At 44.3% G+C, this 23,692-nt stretch overlaps 1 protein-coding gene and 1 pseudogene across 1 annotated transcript; both read left to right on the top strand.

Annotated features, from left to right (window-relative positions):
- Positions 1-1,261: 1,261 nt before the first annotated feature.
- Positions 1,262-5,192, top strand: LOC117708759 (major urinary protein 20-like). Its single transcript, XM_076934873.1, has 7 exons — positions 1,262-1,438; positions 1,784-1,917; positions 2,702-2,775; positions 3,334-3,444; positions 3,792-3,893; positions 4,062-4,107; positions 4,926-5,192. The coding sequence occupies exons 1-6, from the start codon at positions 1,340-1,342 to the stop codon at positions 4,097-4,099; spliced, it is 558 nt and encodes a 185-aa protein (XP_076790988.1). The 5' UTR covers positions 1,262-1,339; the 3' UTR covers positions 4,100-4,107; positions 4,926-5,192.
- A 9,018-nt stretch (positions 5,193-14,210) lies between these two features.
- LOC117709133 (inositol hexakisphosphate kinase 1 pseudogene) lies at positions 14,211-16,966 on the top strand (annotated as a pseudogene).
- The last annotated feature ends 6,726 nt before the right edge of the window (positions 16,967-23,692 follow it).

A 23,692-nucleotide genomic window follows, 5' to 3' on the forward strand; every position in this document is an offset into this window, starting at 1 on the left:
TCTGTGTCAGGTGAAGCAGGAGTCTAGTTTTGCTGCATCACTTGTCTTTGTTCACGGATTCTTATTGCTGACTTTATCATACAGTGAATCCAATGCATCCAGAGGAGTCCGTAATAGGCCCATGAACTGACTGCTGTGTTCTTGTGCCAATATGGCAGTCCTGGGAGATTCCAGGTATTTATTTAGATGGTCTATACATACCCTTGTTTTGCATTGTGACCCACGAAGTCTAAACTCTCTCTGTGAGAAAGGCACACTGATCTGCTTTTCCACATTACCTCTAACACTGTGCACTGTGGCTGCTTGTTTCACATTCCCTTCCCTGCAGGGAACAAAGCTGTCAAGGCAGAGCCAGCCATGAGTGAACCTTGAAGGAAGTGGGCATTGAATGATATGATTTGAGGTACAGTTTGCTTGTTTGTTTTTAGGTAGTCTTGATACTGTTCCCTTTAAGCAGCTCGAACCACCTTAGCCCAAGTAGATGAAAGTCAGATCAATGTCAAATAGACCTTGAGAGTAAATATCAAACCAGGGGGCTCTCAGGTTATTTTCTCCATGAACCCCAGTGATGGAGTAAGACTCCTAATCTCTGTTCCTGACTTAGAAGAGTTTGTCCCTTTGATGTTGTTCTACCAAGATGGAATTTAGCTGAAACTGTCCCTGGGCAGAATCCCTCTACAATACTAACTACTGTTCACAAAAAATTACCATTTCAAACCCATTTTACAGGGCTTCCAAAAGTTTTTGATGGACCTGGTTTTGCTTGAAAGAATAATGGACAATTCTTGGCTAGCCACTCATTGAAGAGAGAACAGGATGGATCAGGCCCAGAGAGCCTGGCACTGTTCCTCCAGCCACAGCCAAAGCTCAATGTTTATGATCCTAAAGTCGAGTAATTCAGCTTCTTCCACACTCCACTCAAGTCTTAAAGCAAAGATTTTCTACACGCTTGACCTTCCAAGTCAGTCCCCACACCCTCCATAACTGGCCTTCTGCTTCCAAGCCAGATCCAACGATACAACTGGTTCCGAATGGCAGCTCCCTAGAACATAGGCTGTTTGTCTTGGGAATATGTTTTGTGAAATGTAAGACTACTAAACCAATCCATAGGAGATAAGATCGCCAAGTTGGAAAGGGCAGGAACAATCCTTGGCCTCACATCAATAAATGAGAAAACATTTCACAAAGCCATGTAGAGGACAGACATATGGGACGAAGAAAAACAACACTGAACCCAGAAAGAATATAAGGACGAGCAAAGGACCTGGGGAGTGGAGTGTAGGCATCATCACTGGAAAGACTCGGTCCTGACAGAGAGATAATTCCACTCCCTACCAAAATGAAGCTGCCGCTGCTGCTGCTGTGTTTGGGACTGACCCTAGTCTGTGACCATGCAGAAGAAGCTAGTTCCACAAGACAAAACTTTAATGTAGAAAAGGTAGGCTCAGCGAATACTAACTTCTGACTCACAGAGTGCTTTGGGGAACTCTTGAAGCCAAGTGGGTCCTTTGAGGGGATGGGTACAGTGTCCCAATCTATTAGACAAATGAATGGCTTCAGACCTTGTAGTAAGACCAGTTGTATGCTACTCAGATCTAACAATGTCCGGGGACCTCTGTTCTCACTGAGAGGCAGGGACAGCGTGTTAAGTACTGTGACAACTGGTGTGAGATCTACCCCTGTGTATGCTCAGGCTCTGGCCACTAGGCTGGAATTCCAGTAGAAACATGTCCATGTGGTATCCCTGCCCCTTCTCCCTTAACCATTTGCTTATGGATTACAGATTAATGGGAATTGGTATTCTATTGTCGTGGCCTCTGACAGAAGAGAAAAGATAGAAGAGCATGGCAGCATGAGAGTTTTTGTGGAGAACATCCGTGTCTTGGAGAATTCCTTAGCCTTTGATTTCCATACCATGTAAGTAAGGTGTTCTTAGCTGAGAAAGAGGAATAAAAGCCTAGTATGATCTCATGCCTACACATACACACGGGGTTGTGGGGAGAGATGCCTCTCACATCATGTACATGTGTACACGCATATTGAGTCTGTATCCAAAACTAGAACATTCCATGTGACAGTGAACCAAGATCTCATAACCAGGGTTTTTTTTTTTTTTTCAAAAGTCAGAGACAAAAGTTGGTGACAGGAATTAATTCTCTAGGGGTTCGATAAGTAAAGGTCAGAGACACTTCTGAAATCACATTAATGAGACAGTCTATCACAAGTTAAGATTATGTGATCATGAGTGAAATTTTTCTTACTAGTTGTTAGCCAGAGAAATCCACCTGTTCTACCTGCATTTTCCTGCAGTAAAAGCGATAATAATAATTCTCCTCTGTGGGTCTGGGAGCCACGTCTGGCAACATTAGCAAAGTGCTACTTTGAGGCAGATGGTGGACATCTGGTTGATACCCGACATCAGTGACTGAAGGACAGCACTGGTGAAACCTGGAAGGAGTTGCAGTTGTAATAGGGATGTGAGGTGATTGTGGATTCCGTTTTAAAAAAATAATAATACACAAATTCGTGATTACTAAAGCATCAGATATGAATGAAATAGTATAAATAAAGGCCTTTTGCTAATTTTACAAAAATATTCAAAAGTCAAATGGAATCAGAAACTGGAGATGCGTCTAGAGTAGAAGATGAAGAAGCCAGCCAGATCAAACTCCCTTAAGCACCAACTTACTCTGTTTTACAGTGTAAATGGAGAGTGCACCAAAATATCTTTGATTGCTTACCCAACAAAAAGGGATGGTGAATATTATGTCAAGTGTAAGTATATAAAAAGTCCATATATCTATCCACAAGAAGTTTAGTAAACCCTAATACCTTTTTGTGCATGCATGCATGCTTGTGTGTTTTGCTGGGGACTGAACTCAGAAACTTGTACCTACTAGTCAAATGGGGGCCATCTAATAGATAGCACCCCGTGTCAGGCAAGCGGGATAGGTACTGGGAGACGGAGTCTGTCTGATTCTGCCTGGTGGCTAGCACCGGTGCACATTGCTCAGGATGTAGCAGCAGATATTTGACACAGCGAGCTTACAAAAGATGTGTTGCTTGAAGCTGCTGAGGAAGTTAGGTAAGCCTCAGAGAGGGTGAGAGTGACACTGCTGTGGCTGACTGTTCACTAGTGGCCATCACCTGGGTCCCTTTTCATAGAAGTTACTGCCTGAAGTCCAGAAAGCTACAGACAAAAAGTATCAGACACTGCATCTCTTCCAGGATATGTATTTTAACGTTTTAATGTTTGGGGTAGAACAGGTAAGGGGTTTCTATTATTTCCTGCAGACCAACAAATTTCTGAGCTGTGCTCCCTTTCCTCCACAGATGATGGACACAATATGTTTACTATACTTCGCACAGACTATGATAATTATATTATTTTTCATCTCATTAATTTCAATGTTGGGGAAACATTACAGCTGATGGAGCTTTATGGTAAAGTACTTCCACACAGACACTGATCTTGGGGTGGGAGAAAAAGAGAAGGAAACTCTAGCTTTAATATGGTCTTCCCAGCTTGATCCTGCCTCTTTCTCCCCTCCTGAAGACAGATGCTCACCCTCATCATCCCTCGAGCATAGTTGATGGAAGCACTCTGAAATCTCTCACTGTGCCAGAGGGATATTCTATGGATGCCAAATTCAGGATAGATCATACCTGTGCCTGTCAATCACGTTGCCAAGCTTTTTGCCATCCTTAGAGAGGAGCCCCTGTCCCCTCACTCAGATCTGTGGTCAATAAATATGATACAGCTGCCACACTCACTGTTGATATTTTCACAGGCCGAGAACCAGATCTGAGTTCAGACATCAAGGAAGAGTTTGCAGATCTATGCGAGAAGCATGGAATTGCTAGGGAAAATATCATTGACCTCACCAACACCAGTAAGTCAGGACTCTCTTCTTCTTCTCATCCTGATGTTATATCAGAGAAGAAACAAACCTGAGGGCTTGGCTACCAGCCCTGTGGTGAAAGCTGGAGAGGCGTCTCATTTCTCTTGGGGAAATCAACTGGACCTGGTATCTGAACATCTTCTTGTTCTCACCCTGCAGATCGCTGTCTCCAGGCCCGAGATGGAGGAGAGGCCTGAGCCTCCAGGTGGGTAATCTCCACTGAGAGCAGAGGGTTGGGGTATGGGTGAGGCCCTTCCAAAAGGATTAGTATTGTGCCCCCAAAATACAATAAAAATTTTTGATAAGGAATCTTTGTGAAGAGCTTGAAAATTGGCTTTGAATTATCTGGATTTCTGATCTGGTCCTACTTTAGCTTTGAAGTAAAGTGACCCAAGCCATTAGGCAAGAAAATAAGGAAGTGAGTTTTACATAGATGCTGTGTGGTTATGTTAAACTGGCCCAGTCATGAGTTAAATGTCATTAAGAATTAAAGTTTACAATAGACAGTAGCAGGATGCGAGTATAACTGCTCTTCAGTGTCTGTGGTCCCCCACCCCCTCCATCCCACTCTGGATAATAACATATGCATTTCAACTCTGTGCAAACTTGGCTTCATACCCGGGAGTGGAGCTGCCTGATCTCCACCTCTCATCTAGTCTGAAGAACAGAAGCCTCTGGCCCCTCTTTCCCATTTAGTTCAAGACTTCACTGAGATAACGTGTGAAAGTCTTTAAAAGGAGCCAAGGCTTTGATCATTATTCCTCAATTTACTGAACATCTCTCAGAGCTTTGTACGCCAACGATGCTCAAACAAGCCTCAGTTATTCTGTTTCTTTGTTTTTCATATTCCACCCATTAGGAAAGAGACATTTATTCTATGTCTTCACTCCTGTTTGTGACAAATAATATCAGTTAGATTGCAAGGGAATATCTATTTTTTCATCTTTTGTTCTATATAATAGACTGTCTAAGTATCCTGAAGTCAAGAAGTCCTTAATGAGTTTCTGTATTCTTTCTTCCTAGCTTACTCAGTGTTGAGTGGAGACTTCTCACCAGGATTACAGCATCATTCCTTCCTGTCCAAAAGCATGCTGCAACAAGTTCTGTGATCTTTCCATCCTGTCTCACAGAAAAGTGCAATCCCGGTCTCTCCAGCATCTTCCCTAGTTACCTAGGACAACTCATCAAGAACCAAAGACTTTCTTTACATTTCTCTTTGCTGGGTCCATGACAATTCTCCATGAATTTCTTCCTTTTTCTGTTCAATAAATGATTGCCCTTGCAGTTAAATATGTCTCTGTCTCCAGAAAAATGTAGGGCTCACAGTGAGTGAATGAGGGACCTCCTGAGTCCTGTAACCACGATCCTGCCTCATGTCCCAGAGTGTAACCTGAGGTTCAGGATTTTGCCTCAAATGTGCCCAAGGTCTGATGAGTGCTGCCTGCTCTGTAGCTTTCCTGTTTTAGAGGCTTCATAGGGACCATAGGAGCCTGAGACTTGCTGCCGGATTCCTCCATCCACAGAGTCTCTGTTATAGCACAGCATAGAGAGACACACTTCTAAGACTATGCCTGTTAACATGTTTCATGCCAGGGTTGGGGAGGTTTGTTCATTAGAGACCCTGTGAATACAGAGAAAATATTGTCTGGCTCCCCAATACACTCTGGGCCTTAGATCAGTAGACTAAATTTGGTTCAACTCAGGTCTCCTGAATAAAGTTCTAGCTTTAGTTTGCTAAAGTATTGCAAAACACTATTGAGAAAGCAAAACAGTTATGATGAAATACCTCTTTCTGTGTCTATGACTCTGTCTCTCTCTGTCACTCTCTGTCTCTCTGTGTCTGTGTCTGTCTGTCTGTCTGTCTCTCTCTCTCTGTGTCTCTCTCTCTCTGTCTCCCTTTATCTCTCTCCAACCACCCCCATGAGTCCAAGTCATTCTCTGACCAAAGACTCCTAAGTGGCTTCAACTACATCCATGGATTGCCATACCCAGCTTTCCTTTTTTAGTCTTGGCAAACATTTAAGAGACAAAAACATTGTACATAGCCTAAGCTATCCTAAAGAATCCTCATGAAGTTAAGTAACAGTTCCAATCCAGGACTGTGTTGAAGATAGAAAATGGCTTGACAATGCTACCATACCTCAAGAGACCACAACCCAGAGAAAGTATAGAAACACTTTGGCTTTTCCCAGGTCAACATGGCAGCTTGAGTTCACCCTAAAGCCTTCCCCCTTCAACACCAAACACTTTGTGGAAACGACATGTGAAATAGTAAAAAACATTCAAAGACAAGGATGGAAATCCAACCATCAGAGACGTAGTTATCCCTTTGTAAAGGAAGAAGACAGGGAAGAGGTGAGGCTTGATACAGTAGAACTGTACACTTCTCTGTGATCTGGGAGTCGATTACAGCTAATGGAGCATCCAGGGTTGGGGACAACTGTAACAAAGGCCCAAGGATGCCACATGAGCATGCACCCTCAGAGGGACCAGGGCAAAGCAGAGTGATTTCTGAGGACAGATTCCCACTCTTACATGGACATGCAACAAGAAGACAACCGCCTGTGGCTGCAGAAGCAACAGGACACCCATTCTAAAGATCAAAGCAGCTGTGGACACCTTAGGACTAGACCTGAAGTTCCCACTGAACAAGCTGGCCTGGTGCTCATGGTTGGCCAGAATGTCTAATCAGGAACAAATAACCTCAGAGAATATCAACACTAGGTATCATTATCCTGAGACTGTAAACACAAGATCATTTTGCCATGTGTCTGTCCTCTGGCTAGAATAAGTGATGTCTACTTCTTTACTAATTTAAAAGACAGCTTTGTGGTTTTGCTCACTTAATTTTTTTACTTATATTATGTTTTATTTCTCTTTTATTTCCAAATATTTATTACAATTTTTACTCTATAAAATATTAGTTACACCTAACATCCAGTCCATCATCTTGGACAATTAAATAGACATTCTGTCATCTCTCCTAACTTAAAAGACTTATAAATCCATATGTTATGTCCTGGTTTAGCTTGTACACTACCTGAGAACTATCTTCTCAAATATATTTTCTCGATGTTAAATGGCCTGTGTCGGCTATGAAACTAAAAGCAGTCTTTCAATCTTGTCAGAAATCTGAGAATGAGCAACATATCTGAAAATATGTTGCTCAAATATATATTTGAAAATATAGGAAGCCTAACTCAGCTTCCAGAACTGAGACAAGTGGTAGAGACAACTGCCTACCCATACTGCTCCAGTGAGTCAGGAAGTTAGAGCATCAGTCTTCAGCCTTCTGGCCCAGGATCACCTGACAGATCTTTGAAAAACAGGAATTATTAAGGATTTGTTTATTTTGTCTCAGCAGAACTAAGCTGTCCTAACCTGAACATGTGTCCTCTCAAGAAAGGTACAGGTCTGCAGGAGAGAGAGACAATTTCTACCCAGTGGCCACCCTAGCCACAAAGTACTACCTCACCTGGAGGTAGAGACTCTCAATGTCTTTGTGAATCCACAGGAGGGGAGCTGCTAGGAGCAGATACACGCAAACAACCAAACAATAAATAACATTAATTGTCACATTTTAGGGATTTCTGACGTTTTTGAAAACCAACTATGTATATAAAGTAATCTCAACTGTTGTCCATTAACTAGTCTCAGCTATTTCTAATTAAATCATCTGAAAACACCCTAACAATAATCTCAGAACCATGAATTTGCTATTTGGCCCTTAACTCACAGCTTAAACATCTCAGATCAGTTGATAATGACACTATAGAAAGCCTGGGTCCAAGCCTTGTACTTTTAATTTTTTGTATCAATAGAAGAAATTTATACTAATGATATCATTGATTGTCTATCAAAATAAATTCTGTACCAAAATATGAAATTATGACTTCAACTTAGTAAGGATTGTAACGATTTCTACCAAATGTGATTTTAGTTACACAATCAATTCTAGCTATGTCTGCCCTATTCCAATTATGACCATTTCAACATTCCCCAGAAAGACAACTAGAACAACCACCTCTACACCCTCAAGTCCAGAGAACTGGGCTGACGACTCTTTTAATTTCTTCAAGCTGAATACGGGCATTGAGGTATCTTTGAACAGAGAAAGGGTAGGAAAAATGGGGGAGTTTCTTGGCCTTGAGAAGGCCACACTAATGATTGTTTTGGTCTCTGATGTCTGTGTCCTAACTGGATCTGGCTGAAAGTCCAAGAGATCAGGAGTTCAAAGCAGGTCAGTTTAGCATGTCTGACGTGAGACTCACCAAGGCTGTGTATTCTGTAATATACAAATCTCAAAACAACGTTTTAGTATCATCATGATATCTCTTGCATTTGATTCTCTGGAATCTAGTCCTCTGGAGTCTCCCTTTATCATATAACTCTGGAAGTTGTATAGACACTAATCACCTTATCTAAAAACAGAGAGACAAAACCTTTCTCCCAAACCAGGAGGTCCTTGGGTCAGTAACCAGAAACACCTTGGTTTTGACCTCTCTCCCAGAGGAATAATATAGCCACAAAACTCAAAATCACACCCAATTTGAAAATTAAAACAATATAAAACAAATGAAGTCAGCTTAAAACACTATAGGTGCCTATTCTTGGGCTTTTTCTATTTTTTTCATGCCAGGGAAATTAACCCAAAGTTCCCGTGGAGTCCATGTTCAAAGAAAATGAGTTATCCTGCAGGACTTCAAATCTTTCCTAAAACAATTGTTTTCATACAATCTCCCTGCTCTAAAAAAAAAAAAAAAAAAAAAAAAAAAAAAAAAAAAAAAAAAAAAAAAAAAAAACAAAAACAAAAACAAAAACAAAACAAAAAAAAAAACAAAAACAAAAACAAAACTTTGCTTATTGTAAAAACCTATTCTCAGGCCTTTTTCCTAATCTGTCATGTCAGGATAATCAACACAAAATTCCCATAGAGCCCACGTTCAAAGAATAGGAGTTACTTATCCTGCAGACCTTATTATACCATCTTAAAAACAATTGACTCACACTTTGATCTATACCAGCTTATAAGCGGGAAGCTTGTCAAATCGGGAGTTTAACCCAAAATTCCTGTCGACACCACCTTAGAAAGAATATGAGAATCCTGTGAGATTTATTAGAGAAATATGCCTTTCTACCATCTTTAGGGTAATTAATTCAAACTTTCACTAATATCTGCCTATACGAAGCAGGTAGTTTTTACTTGTTAAGCTCTCTGCCTAGGGCAGCCTTCCTGGTATACCAGCTAACTGTTGGTGCCCTCTTCCTGCAGCCATAGACTTACTCACTCTGTTAGTCTATGTCTTTTTATTGGGGAATTGATTCCATTGATGTTAAGAGATAGTAAAGAACAGTGATTGTTGCTTCCTGTTATTTGTGATGTTATTTTTATGTTTGTGTGGCTATATCTTCTTTTGGGTTTGTTGAAAGAAGATTACTTACTTGCCTTTTCTAGGGTGTACTTTCCCTCCTTCTTTGTGTTGCTGTTTTCCATCTATTATCCTTTGTAGGGCTGGAATTTGTGTCATGATATTGTGTAAGTTTAATTTTGCCAAGGAACATCTTTGTTTCTCCATCTATGGTAATTGAGAGTTTTGCTGGGTATAGTAGCCTGGGCTGTCATTTGTGTTTTCTTAGGGTCTATATGACATCTGACCAGGATCTTCTAACTTTTATAGTATCTGGTGAGAAGTCTGGTGTAATCCTGATAGGTCTGCCTTCATATGTTACTTGGCCTTTTTCCCTTATTGCTTTTAATATTCTTTCTTTTTTTTGTGCATTTGGTCTTTTGATTATTATGTGACAGGAGGAATTTTTTCTGGTCATATCTATTAGGAGTTATGTAGGCTTCTTGTATATTTATGGACATCTCTTTCTTTAGATTAGGGAAGTATTTTCTATATTATTTTGAAGATAATTACTGGTCCTTTAAGTTGGGAATCTTCATTCTCTTCTATACCTATTACCCTTAGGTTTGGTCTTCACATTGTGTCCTGGATTTTCAGGATGTCATGGGTTAAGAGCTTTTGTTTTTTGTTTTTTGCTTTTTTTTTTTTTTTTTTTTCGTTTTCTTTCACTGTTTTGTCAATATTTTCCATGGTATCTTCTGCACCTAAGATTCTCTCTTCTGTCTCTTGTTCTGTTGGTGATCCTTACACTAGGACTCCTGATCTCTTTCCTAGGTTTTCTATCTCCACAGTTGTGTACCTTTCTGATTTCTTTATTATTTGTATTTCCATTTTTACATCTTGGATGGTTTTGTTTAATTTCTTCATCTGTTTGGTTGTGTTTTTCTGTAATTCTTTAAGGGATTTTTGTGTTTCCTCTTGAAAGGATACTACCTGTTTACCTGTGTTCTCCTGTATTTCTTTAAGGGAGTTATTTATGTCCTTCTTAAAGTCATCTATCATCATGATAAGATGTGACTTTAAATCAGACGCTTGCTTTTCTAGTGTGTTGGGATATCCAGGCCTGCTGTGGTGGGAGAACAGGGTTGTGATGATGCCAAGTAGCCTTGGTTTCTGTTGCTTCTGTTCTTGCCCTTGCCTCTTACCATCTGGTTATCTCTGGTGTTAGCTGGTCTTTCTGTCTCTGACTGTGGCTTGAACCTCCTGCAATCATGTGTGTCAGCACTCCTGGAAGACCAGTTCTCTCTGGGAGGAATTTGAGTATGGAGAGCTGTGGCACAGGGTCAGCTAGGCGGTGAAGATAGAAACCAGTAGGATCCTGTCCCTGGCTGTTCCTTGATTCCTGGGTCCTGATGGCTCTGGGAGGGACCCTCTTGGGTGAAGAATTTGAGCAGAAGTGGTGGTCTTACCTGTGCTCAATAGTGTGCCAGCACTCCTGAAGGACCAGCTCTCTCCTGGCAGTATTTGGGTATGGAGCGCTGTGGCACCGGATTCTGTATTCACATATTATAAGTGGGATGTATTTGGCTATGAAAACACTGAAGGGTAGTTCCTCAATTGCATACAACCTAGGTCTTCCTGAGACATCCCTAAATCCTACAGCAGGTTTCTTGCTACATTCCTTTTATGTAGATTATCTTCTGTTTGTGTGTACTCATGCACATTTCTGCAGGTTCTTGTGCACAAGTGTATGTATATATGGAGAAGCCAGATGTTGGTTTCAACTGCCTTCCTCTCTCATTCTCCACCTAGTTTTCTGAGACAGAGTCTTTCACTTAACTAAGAGCTAATGAATGTGGCAAGTCCTACTGACAAGCAAACCCCGGGATCTTCCTGCCTCTGACTCCCCAGTGCTGGGATGACAGGTTTTGTGCCACTAGGCTTCTTCCCTGGATGCTGGAGATCCAAAGAGAGGTCCTCAGGCTTTCAAGGAATATACCTTAGAAACTCAGCCACCGTGGCACAGGTTCTTTCTGAGATGCTGCAGGCTGCTCTTAAAGGGTTCTTCCCCTGTCAGTAGTACTAGTAACCCCAATCTTATTTTACTTACAAATATGCACCTAGTGGCCTTTAATGGGGTGATACTAAAGTCTGAAGACAAAACAGAGGTTACTCCATGACTTGGAAGCAACAACCTAAACCATAAATGCAATGCTTGGTTTGGGGCTGTGTATTTGGTAGGGGACAGATCCAAGAAAGTGTTTCAATATTAATCTGAGCTATGAGAGAGAATAAGAGGATTGTCATTTCTCCAAGTCTCTAGGGAGCATAGAATTCAAGCAGAAGTAGGGTCCCAGTTTCAAACCTTACAGTATTCATCTAGACTGCTATATCAAAATGGGCCCCAGGATTGGGACAACAACTCAACTGGTCAAGAGCTTGGTGTGCAAGTGTGAGAGGTCCTGAACTTGATTCCCAGAATCCACATGAAAGAGTTAAGGTTGGTGAAGCATGGTGGAGCATAGTGTCTCATGATTGTGATAGCAGCACTGAGCAGAGAGAGACAGGCAGATCCTCAGATCTTAGCTTGCTGGCTGGCCCACCCAGCCTCTAGTTTATCCTACTGGGTTCCAGGCAAAAGACAGACCTGGTTTCCAAATACAGTGGGCAGACTCTGGCAAACAACACTCAAGGTTGATATCTGGCCTACACACACATGTCCATATGTAAAACTGCGCACGTGCATACACACACATATGAACACCATCACAGGTGTACACACTCAGGTATACACACACATGTACACACACACACACACAAACACACAGAGACAAAATCATAATTCTATATGGCTCACTGAGGATGGAATTGATTTCTCTTTCTCTGTACTCATTCAATACTATCTGCAATGATCCCCTGGGACATAACCTCATCCACACAGAACATGATGAGAGGGGACAGTGTGTGATGCTGTCTTCTTTTCACTCAACCTTTGGCTGTGAATCCAGGTTCTGCCTTATTTATTGTCTTAAATGGCTGATTTGTACTTCCTGTTTGCTCCAATACCGCACCACATACTTCATCAAAGGCCAGGCATGAATTTCTTTTGGCTACATAAATTCTCCAAAAACATATAGGAAGCTTGTGTTTATTTCTCAGCCTCCTCTTGTATAGATAACATAGATAAACAGGGATTTAAGCCTGGAAACTCTGGAATTCTAGATTGGTGTCTGTGACCTGCCTGCCTGCCTTCCTCCTTGTCCCTTACTATGATAGAGACCATTTCAGAGCCATCTAAAACAACAGACCTGAGTGGAAGGTTCTGTGACACCCTCCCCAGCAGTTGTCCAAGCCCTCAGCAGCTGTCTTATCTGCTCTTAACCCTAGACACTCACTACACAGACAGCATTTAGACTTCTTCAGTCCAGGATGCTCAAGCAGGGACTCAGTCAAGCTGGAGTGAGGCTGCAGGCAAGGGAAGCCTGACTCAGTGACACTCACTTCCTGTGAGCTCATACTCCCAGGAAAAGAGGCAGTACTGTGTCCCCGAGGCTGATGATCTGGCTCATTGATACACTTCAATGGCTGTAGAGAGGTGGAATGTTGTAGGTTTGGAGCTAAACTGTCTTTGGTATCAATAGCCCCTAACACCCTTCATTTTCTGCCTCTTTGTGTGACTCAAAGATCCTTATGATTTTTGGGTAAATTTGGCCAAAAATATTTTTAACTTTTGAAGCCTACAGCAGAGTTTTCCCCAATTTGATAAGACCACCAACGTGTTTCTTAAGTACCTGATGTTCCCATGAATGTGTTTGTAAAGTCCCTTGGTTTATCCTGTGTTATGATACTATGAAGACTCCTAGATCTGTTTCCATGTTGGATTGGTATTTGGGGTAGCCTAAAGCTGTGTTCCTGGGCCATCATCACTCTTATTTCACTCTAGAATAATCTCTCTCTTTCTCTCCTCTCTCTCTCTCTCTCTCTCTCTCTCTCTCTCTCTCTCTCCTCTCTCTCTCTCTCTCTCTCCCCCACACACACACACACACACACACACACACACTTATTGCTGGGGGAGGGTGTGTGCGGAGCTCAGAAGGCAGCTTTTGCAGTTCATTCTCTCCTTCCACTGAGGGCTCTAGGGATTGAACTCAGGTCATAGCTTGGTGGTCAGCTCCGTTTCCCGCTGGGCTCTTTGGCCAGCTTTGGAATAAACCCGTTCTTATCTGGTTGGAAGTGAGAGCTGTGCTTTTGCAACAGTGTTCACTTCCCACTGCACAGGATCCCTCCTCCATGTCTGCTTTGGTAGGTCTGCTGAGAACAAGCAATCGCCAGAAAAACAGTTGAGTTTTCTCTTTAGTCCTCCAGCTCCACAGCCTTTCTCAGGCCTGGTTTGCCTTCCAAGATACAATCAACAACCATTTGACCAAATGATTTGCCACCATGTGATTAAAGGCACCAGCTTTCTGGTATCTGAATTCTTGATTCCAGTACCAACCTTCTAGACAAATGATCATGAAGTTTAAGGTCTATCAACGGCTTCAGCTAGTATGTCTCCACCTTATCACACAGCCTCTAAGCTATCCTTGGCCAACAAAACTCACAACAAACTAGTTGTTGCAATCACAAAGATCTAGGTCATCTGACAGCTTCTGAAACAAGCAATAGTTTGTGTCTTATGAACATAAAGCCTTGTGATGTTAGCTAATTTCCTTAAACATACCAAGAGCTCAACTCCATAGGAGGAGCTAAGGTGGGAGGAGTAAGGAGAGGGAGAGGAGGAGGAGGGGAAGGAAGAGGAGGAGCTAAGGGAGAGAGGCAAACGAGAGAGGGGACATGGAGGCTGATGTTTGCTTGTCTGTAGTAGTCAAAGGTAGTTGGTATATCTAGGTTGGTTATTGGGTTACACCTCTGATTTTAAGGGTATCTTGTTATTGATCATTACTAAATATATAAGCCTTTAGATAATTTAAGCATTAGAGTCTCATCTGTACTGAGCCCGTGTGGTTGGCGGATGGTCTGGGCACTGCCCAGCCTTGCAGCGTGGAAGATGGTGTCTTGTGGGTTGCAGGGCTGGTGTCTCTGGGTGGGCATTTCTAGCTGCGGTGCACATGTGGCCTCTGGCCATGTGGCTGAGGTAGCCAGAGCTGCCACAGCTTAGATAGTTGGCCCTGCCAGTGACAGTTTTTAAATATTTACTACAACACAACTCTAAACTAAAGTTGTGGTAAAGTCCGTCATATTCCCTCATTTTTCCCGATAATGTAAAAGTTATCTGGAAAGCCAGGAACTGGACCGAGCGGCCAGTGCGGGGAGCTGCTGCGGGGCTCGGCCACTCTTGCTGCCTGCCAGGGGGCGAGCTGAGACCTGGAGGCCCTGGGGGCCCAGCTCCCGTGGGGAGTCTTGGGCGCCCGCTGCCCTGTTCAGGCTGGGCAGAACAATAAACTAAGCAGACTCTGACCATTGGCCTCCCGGTAGCCAAGATCAACCTAGCTCTTCCTGTGGTCCATGTGCTGCATCCTCTGCAGTCAGTGTGCAACCGATCCCCAAAGCAATGTGTGTTTGTCAAACCATGGAAGTGAGGCAGTATGGCAAGAACGCAAGTCGGGCCGGAGTTGGAGGAGTTTTCCTGGAGCCCTTTATCCATCAGGTGGGCGGACACAGCAGCATGATGCGGTATAAGGATCACACTGTGTGCAAACCTCTCATCTCACGGGAACAGCGCTTCTACGAGTCACTCCCTCCCGAAATGAAGGAATTCACCCCAGAATACAAAGGCGTGGTTTCTGTCTGTTTTGAGGGAGACAGTGATGGTTACATCAACTTGGTAGCCTACCCTTAGGTGGAGAGTGAAACTAGAGCAAGATGACACACCAGAGCGGGAGCAACCGCGGCGCAAACACGCTGGAGCCTGCATCGGTCTGGCTGTGGTAGTGACCACAAGGAGAAGAAAGCCAGCCTGTCCTTTGAGACCTCTGAGAGCTCCCAGGAGGCAAAGAGTCCAAAGGTGGAGCCGCACAGCCACTCAGATGTCCCTTTCCAGATGCTAGACAGCGATAGCGGTCTGAGCTCTGAGAAGATCAGCTACAACCCCTGGAGCCTGCGTTGCTGCAAGCAGCAGCTGAGCCGCATGCGCTCGGAGTCCAGGGACCGAAAACTCTGCAAGTTCCTCCTACTTGAGAATGTGGTACACCACTTCAAGTACCCGTGTGTGCTGGACTTGAAGATGGGTACCCGGCAGCATGGGGATGATGCTTCAGCTGAGAAGGCAGCCTGGCAGATGAGGAAGTATGAGCAGAGCACATCGGCCACGCTGGGGGTCAGGGTCTGTGGCATGCAGATGTACCAGCTAGACACAGGTCATTACCTCTGCAGGAATAAGTACTATGGTCGTGGACTCTCCATCGAAGGCTTCCTCAATGCTCTCTATCAGTATCTGCACAATGGCTTGGACCTGCGATGTGACCTTTTTGAGCCTATCCTGAGCAAACTGCGGGGCCTCAAAGCTGTGCTGGAGCAGCAGGCCTCCTACCTCTTCTACTCCAGTTCCCTGCTTGTCATCTATGATGGCAAGGAGTGCCGATCTGAGCTACGTCTCAAGCACGTGGACATGGGGTTCCCTGAGGTGCCACCCCTCTGTGGCCCCAGCTCCAGCCCTAGCAACACCAATCTTGAGGCTGGCCCCTCTTCTCCGCCCAAGGTGGATGTCCGCATGATTGACTTCGCACACAGCACATTCAAAGGCTTCCGGGATGACCCCACAGTTCACGATGGGCCAGACAGAGGCTTTGTGTTTGGCTTGGAGAATCTTATCAGCATCATGGAGCAGATGCAGGATGAGAACCAGTAGGCCCAGTTCTGGGCCCTAGGACCCCTTCCTCTCCACCCACAGGCAGGGACCATTGCTCTGAACTTGCTGTGAGGACACGCAGACTTGCTTTTAAAGGGTTATATTTCTCTTTGGTGTAAACTAAAATGTTTTTAGCTGTAGCCTGGAATCCATATATATATAAAGTAGAGGAGGGCAGAACATTTGTCCTCCCAGCCAGGCTCCTTAGTTCTGTGGCTGTGACTGCAGTGTCCAGGCTAACTCAGGAAGGAAGAGGTAGCCCCAGTGGGCTTGACAGCAAAGAGAATGCCTTGAACTTTGGTTTCCCTTGCCTAAGGCTTTTGGGCTCTGTGGCTGTGGGGCTCTGCTGTGGCTGGCACAGGGTCTTTCCATGCCTAATCATCCCTTACTTCCCAGAACAGGGGAAGGTTAAGGGCCCACATCCTGAGGGCCTTTCTAGTTTTGTGCCAGTGCTTTAACAGATGCCCTCGGGGCATTAGAGGGCTAACTGCACAGATGGCCTCATCCTTGGGTCTGCTTTTGGCATGGGGCTAGATTCGTGAAACTGAGCTGAGGCCAACTCACAGCAGAGGGCAGGCCCTGGGCTCCCTTGGCACCCACTGGCAAGTAACCCTGTTCCTCTTTCCACAACCCCAGCCAGCCTCTCGCTGAGATCCCTTGCCTAAGGAGACCTCATAACCTCCTATCCCGCTAGGATGGGCACAGCTCTGTTGGCTGAGGAAAGTCAGTGTCCCAGGAGGCCAAAGGGCCTTAGTGGCTCTGACCCAGACAGTATTGGCAGTTCTTGGGCGTTGGCTGCTATCCCTTCCTCTAGCTTGGGCAGCTGTGCTGCCTTTGGATGGGCTGTTCCTCCCAGGGCTCAGGAATTGTGGTCCACTCAGGGTCTTGTCTGGGAGGGAGGGAGGGAGGGAGGGAGGGAGAACTCTAAACTTGTTTGCTTTTAGGGACATAGGATCCTGGGTACAGGTGCCCAGAGTCTGCTGAGACCTTTGTCTGATTAATCCTGGGGTTTGTCAGTAACTCCATCTGTTCACCTGCTAGCCCCTATTTTGTGGTGAGCTTTCTGGAGTCTAGCCTTGTTGATTATTATCTACTGATTTCCTTCATGCTTTCCTCAGCAGAGTCTTCTTGTTCCCTTTTCTGAGGGGAGTCTGCTCCTGCGCCCTTCCTCAGCAGGTTCTGCTGTTACAAACCTGGTAGCCAGATGACTCAGAGTGGTGTTTACCTGCTGGCCCAGTGGTCTTCAGCATCAACAGTGGGTAGTGAAGGCTTGGGGGGAGGGGGGTCCTGACCCACTGCTTTTATTTTTGCTACCAGTCCTTTGATGGTAGAGACCTGCTGCCTGTCACATAGGTGTCCGACAGGTTACACTACACTCACCGTTGCCAAGATGAGCAAGTCTCCACATCTGTCACTTCTAACATGTCTATTTTGGCATTTGAAGGTAATCCTGTCAGCCTTTGAGAGAAACTGGTAACAAATGGCATAATTTCCAGGTTCTTAGAGATGCAGCCTCTGAAAAGGGTTCCGTGACATATCCAAGTCACTCCTCTTCTGCCCCTGGTGCCAGTGGTGGGAAGGTTCCCATTCCTTAGGGCCAGGAGGCACAGCTTTGCCCATTTCTGGTTACTAGCAACTGTCTTCTGTCCAGTAGTAGTGTTTCAGCCATGCAGGCAGCAAGTGTTCATTAGTGTGGATGCCTTTTCTCTGGCAGGACAGAGGTCAAGAGAGGAGTTTGGGGCCAGCAGAGACTTACTAGGAATGTGCTGTACTTCCCAATTTACCAGATTTTGGGAGGTGTTGCCCCCATTCTGCTGCTTCTCAAGTACCAAGGGAGGTGTAGGCGCTTACACTGCTCCTGGCCCTGCAGCTCGGAAAGGCTGGGATTTGCTGCTGCTTAAGGGCAGGGCCTCACTTTTAGGCACTTTTGATATCTGGAGGCCCAGCCAGCTCCGTTATCTGATAGGTGGTGGCCAGTGTGTGCACACACTTTTACCACTGCTCTTCTGCCTGCCACAGGCTAGAGCCCTGTCCTTTTCTTGACAGGTCTTGCCTTCTCAGCCTTGATTTGGGACCAAAGTACAACTCAGGATCATGGGTTGGGGAGCTCACATCACCCCTCTCCATTGTATTTCCCAGGCCAAGCCCACAGCAGCCCGGGGAAGATGGATGGGAGTGAAATGGGATGGGCTGCTTTAAAAGGAAGGGACTAGTAAAGCAATTTCCTTGCCTGGGACCCCACCCATGTCAGCTGTGGGCCTGTGCAGTGGTGTATGGATTCTCTCCTGGGGCAAGGGACCTGGGCTCGTTCAGTATCCACTGCTCATTTGCTCACATCTGGCCACATGCATGTTCCCTGGATTTGAACTGCTTTGAACTTTACAGCTGTATAAGTTGTGTGTGTGTGTGTGTGTGTGTGTGTGTGTGCGCGCGCACGCGCGCGCGCGCGCACGCGCACGCGCACGCACGCATTTTTAAAATGTAAGACTTCAAATTCTGAAAATTGTTATCTGCTCCTCTTTCCCGGAAGCTAAACACCCTAAGACCTGCGCCTGGATACATACATGGCTCCCCTGGCGCTTAGACGCGCTTGGGTTTCCCCGGGGTCCTCTGGTGGAGAGGAGTGCTTGGCCCAAGCCAGCCCTTTTCTATACACCCAGAGCTACCCGCCCGCTTGTGTCTGGTAGTATATGTCAAAATAAAGCCTCTAGAAACTGGGGGAAAAAAGTTATCTGGAAATAGAAAAAAAAAACAACATAGATTTGCGTTGAACATGCCTGTGGCTGTGAGACATCAGCATTTTGGAAACGCCTTGGTTTTCTCAGTATATATTAACTCCTCTCAAAGCTTCAGATGGTAATCTCTTTCATTGGGAACGACACTCTTTCTTTGACCATGAGGCTTCAAGGTAACCAACAGTTGCATCTTGTTTTTGTTAAGGAAACACTATTTGGACATGACAATAATACATCAGTTGTATTACAATACAACTAACATATTGATTCAATGGCAGACTTTGTTATCAGTCAACAAAATGTGTGTTTTCTTTGAGGAGTTGACAGGGACTATTCTGGAGCTTTGTTAGCATCATCTTTCTAAAACATCAACTCCTTGAGTAGTGTGTGGAGAGCAATGTCGCCTGTAATACTGATGTACCATGCAGGGGAAGGCAGGGTGTTGTTTGTGAACATTATACTGTTATACAGTTTAATACGGGCTGGTGCAAGGCTACAGGTGATCTTCTTACAGTGGGTCTCTGATTCAGTAGGTCAGGGATTGAGTTGGTCCTCAGTGATGAAGGACAGAGAAAGATGGATCTCAATGATGGAGTACAGGAACAGGTGGATCTCAGTGATGGAGGACAGGGACAGGTGGATCTCAGTGATGGAGGACAAAAACAGTTGGACCCCAGAAACTAACTGGCCAGTTATTTTAACCTGAATTGGTAAGAACCGGGCTCAGTGAGGGACCCTGCTTCAAAAACTGAAGTGGACAGCAACAGAGTCCTCTAACACTGACCTCTGACCTCTGAACACAAATATACACAGGCACACACATACCTCACAGCACAAGACTCATCTTTTGGAGGTTTCAGGGCAAGTTCAGTTGGCACCACTGTTTGTGCCTGTAATGTAATGTGTCCATTGGTGTGGAAGCATGCAACTAAACAATACCACTCACCTCATAACCGAGGGAAATATGCAAAGGAATAGAAAGACCTAGGTTCCCCAGGTCCTCTTCAGAGGTGGAAACCCAGTACCTTGAAGGCCTCTTCTAGGCCCCACCTCTTAAGGACCAAGTACTGAGCTGTTAACACACAGGCCATTGAAGGAACAATCCAGATCCAAACTGGAACAGCAATTTATTTTCTGCTTGGTAGGTAGATTTGGGAGGGGGTGGGGACAGTTTTTCTTTCTTTTTTTTTTTTTTTAGAAACACAAAGACTTCAGAGCTGAGTGCTTATTCAGAACTTCTTGAGACTGGAAGCACGTGTCTCTCACAGCTCCTTTCTCCATCTTCAGAGCCAGGGGAGTCTGGCCAACCACTTCTAGGATGACAAGGTCCACTCTTCTACTCAGAAGTACCCAGCAGTCACAAGGAACCTCAGATAATCCAGGCCATTCTCTCAACTGCCACATGAGAGTCAGCTGAGCAACAACCTCAATGAACCTTGACTCTGACACTGAAAATACTCTCGGGTTCTAACATTAGGTATGTGTGCTTCCTCAGGAAGAACTGGTGAGTTTGCCACATGTCCCTCAGGGGCCTTGTACACACTGTCCCATAAAGACATCTCCAGCCTCCATGCAGACTCTGTAGACTTAACAGGAAGAGTTGTTGATGATGTCTTTCTTAGAAGGATGAGGAAGAGGAGGAAGAAAAGAAGAAGAGGGAGGAGGAGGAGGAAGAGGAAAAGGGAAAGAAAGAAGAAATGGAGAGATGGAGCTAGGGAGGGAGGGAAGGAGGGAGAAAGAGAGAGGGGAAGGAAGGAGGAGAAAATTATTTTTATTGTATATGTGTGAGTGCCTGCCTGCATGTGTGTGTGTGTGTGTATATATGTACACCATATGTGCATGGCACCCGCAAAGTCCAGAGGGAGACCAGATTCCTGGAACTAAAGTTATGAATGGTTGTGAACCACCCTATAGGTGCTGAGAAGCAAACCTGAAGAAGAGCCTTAAGTGCTCTTAACCACTGAGCCATCTCTCCAGTTCCTTATCTCTATTTAAGTCATTGCTGCCCTATTTCCTAGACACCTAATGTTGGCATTTAGTCAAGGCTCTGCCCCAGTTACCTGGCAATAGCCAGGTGGGCCTGACTTACTATAAAAGGGGCTGCTGGCCTCCTCCTCATTCCCTTGGTCTCTTGCTCTGTCCTCTTGCTCCTGCCCACTATCCCCCATTACACCCCCCCCCATGTGCTCATGGCTGGCCTCTACTCCTCTACTCTCTCTTCTGAAAGATTCTCACTAAGCAGAAGAAAAACCGTGCCAGATGAAAACTGGTACAAACAAGAAAGGTGTGGCTGCCACAGCTATGTCTGACTTTTTTACCTATATTCTTAAAGGGCAATCGCCTGTTCTAACCACACAACAATGACATATTGTGCTGTTTTAATATGTAGAGGAAAATGTGATAAAAAGAGAAAATGTAAAGTTCTCCTTCTGAGCATCCCTTAAAGACAAATGACAGAAAGTTATGAATGTATTCAAACCATAGAGTAACCATTCCATTGGCAAAATAAAGACATCTAACAAACAAGCCAACAAGAAAGATGACTTCAAAAAATGAAAATAAAAATTCCATCCATGGCCGGGCAGTGCTGACTCACACCTTTAATCCCAGCACTTGGGAGGCAGAGGCAGGAGGATTTCTGAGTTCAAGGCCATTCTGGTCTACAGAGTGAGTTCCATGACAGCCAGGGCTACTCAGAGAACCCCTGTCTTGAAAAACTAACAAACAAACAAACAAACAAATTCCATCCATGGTGCTGCATGGCTATAATCCCAGAACTTGGGAAACTGAGGCAGAAGGATCAAAAGTTTGAGGCCAATCTGGAATACATTGTGAGTCTGAGACAACCTGAAGTATGAGTCGTAGTCTCAGTGAGGCTGTCTAGAGAGACCATCTTCTCCCTCTCAAAAATAAAAGAGACTGGGAGGAGGGAGAGAACCAGAGTAGAGAGGAAAGGAAGAAGAAAGTAGAGACCAATGGAAAAGAAACAATACATAAATGCAAGGTTTCTAGACACTCCCCAGGATTTCTATCTGGACATTTTGGTGCTGTGAGCATCTCAACACAAATGCACTGACTTTAAATGATATCGAACTAATTAATATTTTTTTTGAAAAAGACAACTATTTTTCTTGTTTTGCTGCATCACTTGTCTTTGTTCACAGATTCTTATTGCTGACTTTATCATACAGTGAATCCAATGCATCCAGAGGAGTCCCTTAATAGGCCCATGAACTGACTGCTGTGTTCTTGTGCCAATATGGCAGTCCTGGGAGATTCCAGGTATTTATTTAGATGGTCTATACATACCCTTGTTTTGCATTGTGACCCACAAAGTCTAAACTCTCTCTGTGAGAAAGGCACACTGATCTGCTTTTCCACATTACCTCTAACACTGTGCACTGTGGCTGCTTGTTTCACATTCCCTTCCCTGCAGGGAACAAAGCTGTCAAGGCAGAGCCAGCCATGAGTGAACCTTGAAGGAAGTGGGCATTGAATGATATGATTTGAGGTACAGTTTGCTTGTTTGTTTTTAGGTGGTCTTGATACTGTTCCCTTTAAGAAGCTCAAACCACCTTAGCCCAAGTAGATGAAAGTCAGATCAATGTCAAATAGACCTTGAGAGTAAACATCAAACCAGGGGGCTCTCAGGTTATTTTCTCCATGAACCCAGTGATGGAGTAAGACTCCTAATCTCTGTTCCTGACTTAGAAGAGTTTGTCCCTTTGATGTTGTTCTACCAAGATGGAATTTAGCTGAAACTGTCCCTGGGCAGAATCCCTCTACAGTACTAACTACTGTTCACAAAAAATTACCATTTCAAACCCATTTTACAGGGCTTCCAAAAGTTTTTGATGGGCCTGGTTTTGCTTGAAAGAATAATGGACAATTCTTGGCTAGCCACTCATTGAAGAGAGAACAGGATCGATCAGGCCCAGAGAGCCTGGCCCCGTTCCTCCAGCCACAGCCAAAGCCCAATGTTTGTTATCAGTCAGTGGCCAGGACCCACATCCTAACACAATCTCTCATCCATGGGATTTTGCCCTAAGCCTTCCAGTGAATGGTGCAAGCCATAAAGAGTACCAAAGTCAGCGTCCTTTCTCCATGCACATATCCACAATAAAGTTTAACAGAGAATTTGGGTATATTAAAGCCATCACTGGTTTGATATCCATCAAGGCCAGCCCTTTTCTGAAGAGAAATGGAGGAGTGGATGGGGGAAGGGAGAAAGACTAGGAAAAGAAGGAGAGAGGGGAAACTTTAGTCGGGATATAAAATAAATAAAATTAAAATTAAAAAATAATTTGAGTATATTAAAAGATTAACAACAGTAGCTAATATAGTAAGTATGGTAGTATATGATAACATAAGTTATTCAGAACTTACAGATTACTTCTGGAATTCTCTATTTAATATTTCCAGCCTGCAGCTAGCCAAGGGTAACTGAAACTAAGAAAATCAAAACAAGCTACAAGGGGACCATTTAAACCTATATTTAAGAAATTAACACAGGGCTTGAAAAGATGGCTCAATGGTTAAGAGCGCTTACACTTGCAGAGGATCTGGGTTTGGTTCTTAGCATTGGCTCACAACCACCTGTAACTCGTGTTCTAGGTGATCTGATGACATCTTCTGTCCTCTACAGACACCTGCACACACACGTTACATATAAACTCCCACACATAGGCAGACAGACAGACAGACAGACAGACAGACACACACACACACACAGAGAGAGAGAGAGAGAGAGAGAGCGACAGAGAGAGACCGACAGCCAGATTTTAAATTAATTTTTTAAAAAGAAATCACCACAGGCCTCTAGTTAAACATGGTAAATTGAACATGTAGCCGTCTTTCCTT

This window comes from Arvicanthis niloticus, chromosome 5 (genome assembly GCF_011762505.2).
Source record: "Arvicanthis niloticus isolate mArvNil1 chromosome 5, mArvNil1.pat.X, whole genome shotgun sequence".
Lineage (NCBI taxonomy): Eukaryota > Metazoa > Chordata > Mammalia > Rodentia > Muridae > Arvicanthis > Arvicanthis niloticus.

What these genes read in the sequence shown, in the direction of transcription:
- LOC117708759 (XM_076934873.1), top strand. Translation starts at nt 1,340, where the DNA reads ATGAAGCTGCCGCTGCTGCTGCTGTGTTTGGGACTGACCCTAGTCTGT. An exon ending in TGGTGAATATTATGTCAAGT is followed by an intron (nt 2,776 to 3,333) that starts GTAAGTATATAA and finishes TTTCCTCCACAG; the next exon opens with ATGATGGACACAATATGTTT. An exon ending in ACAGCTGATGGAGCTTTATG is followed by an intron (nt 3,445 to 3,791) that starts GTAAAGTACTTC and finishes ATATTTTCACAG; the next exon opens with GCCGAGAACCAGATCTGAGT.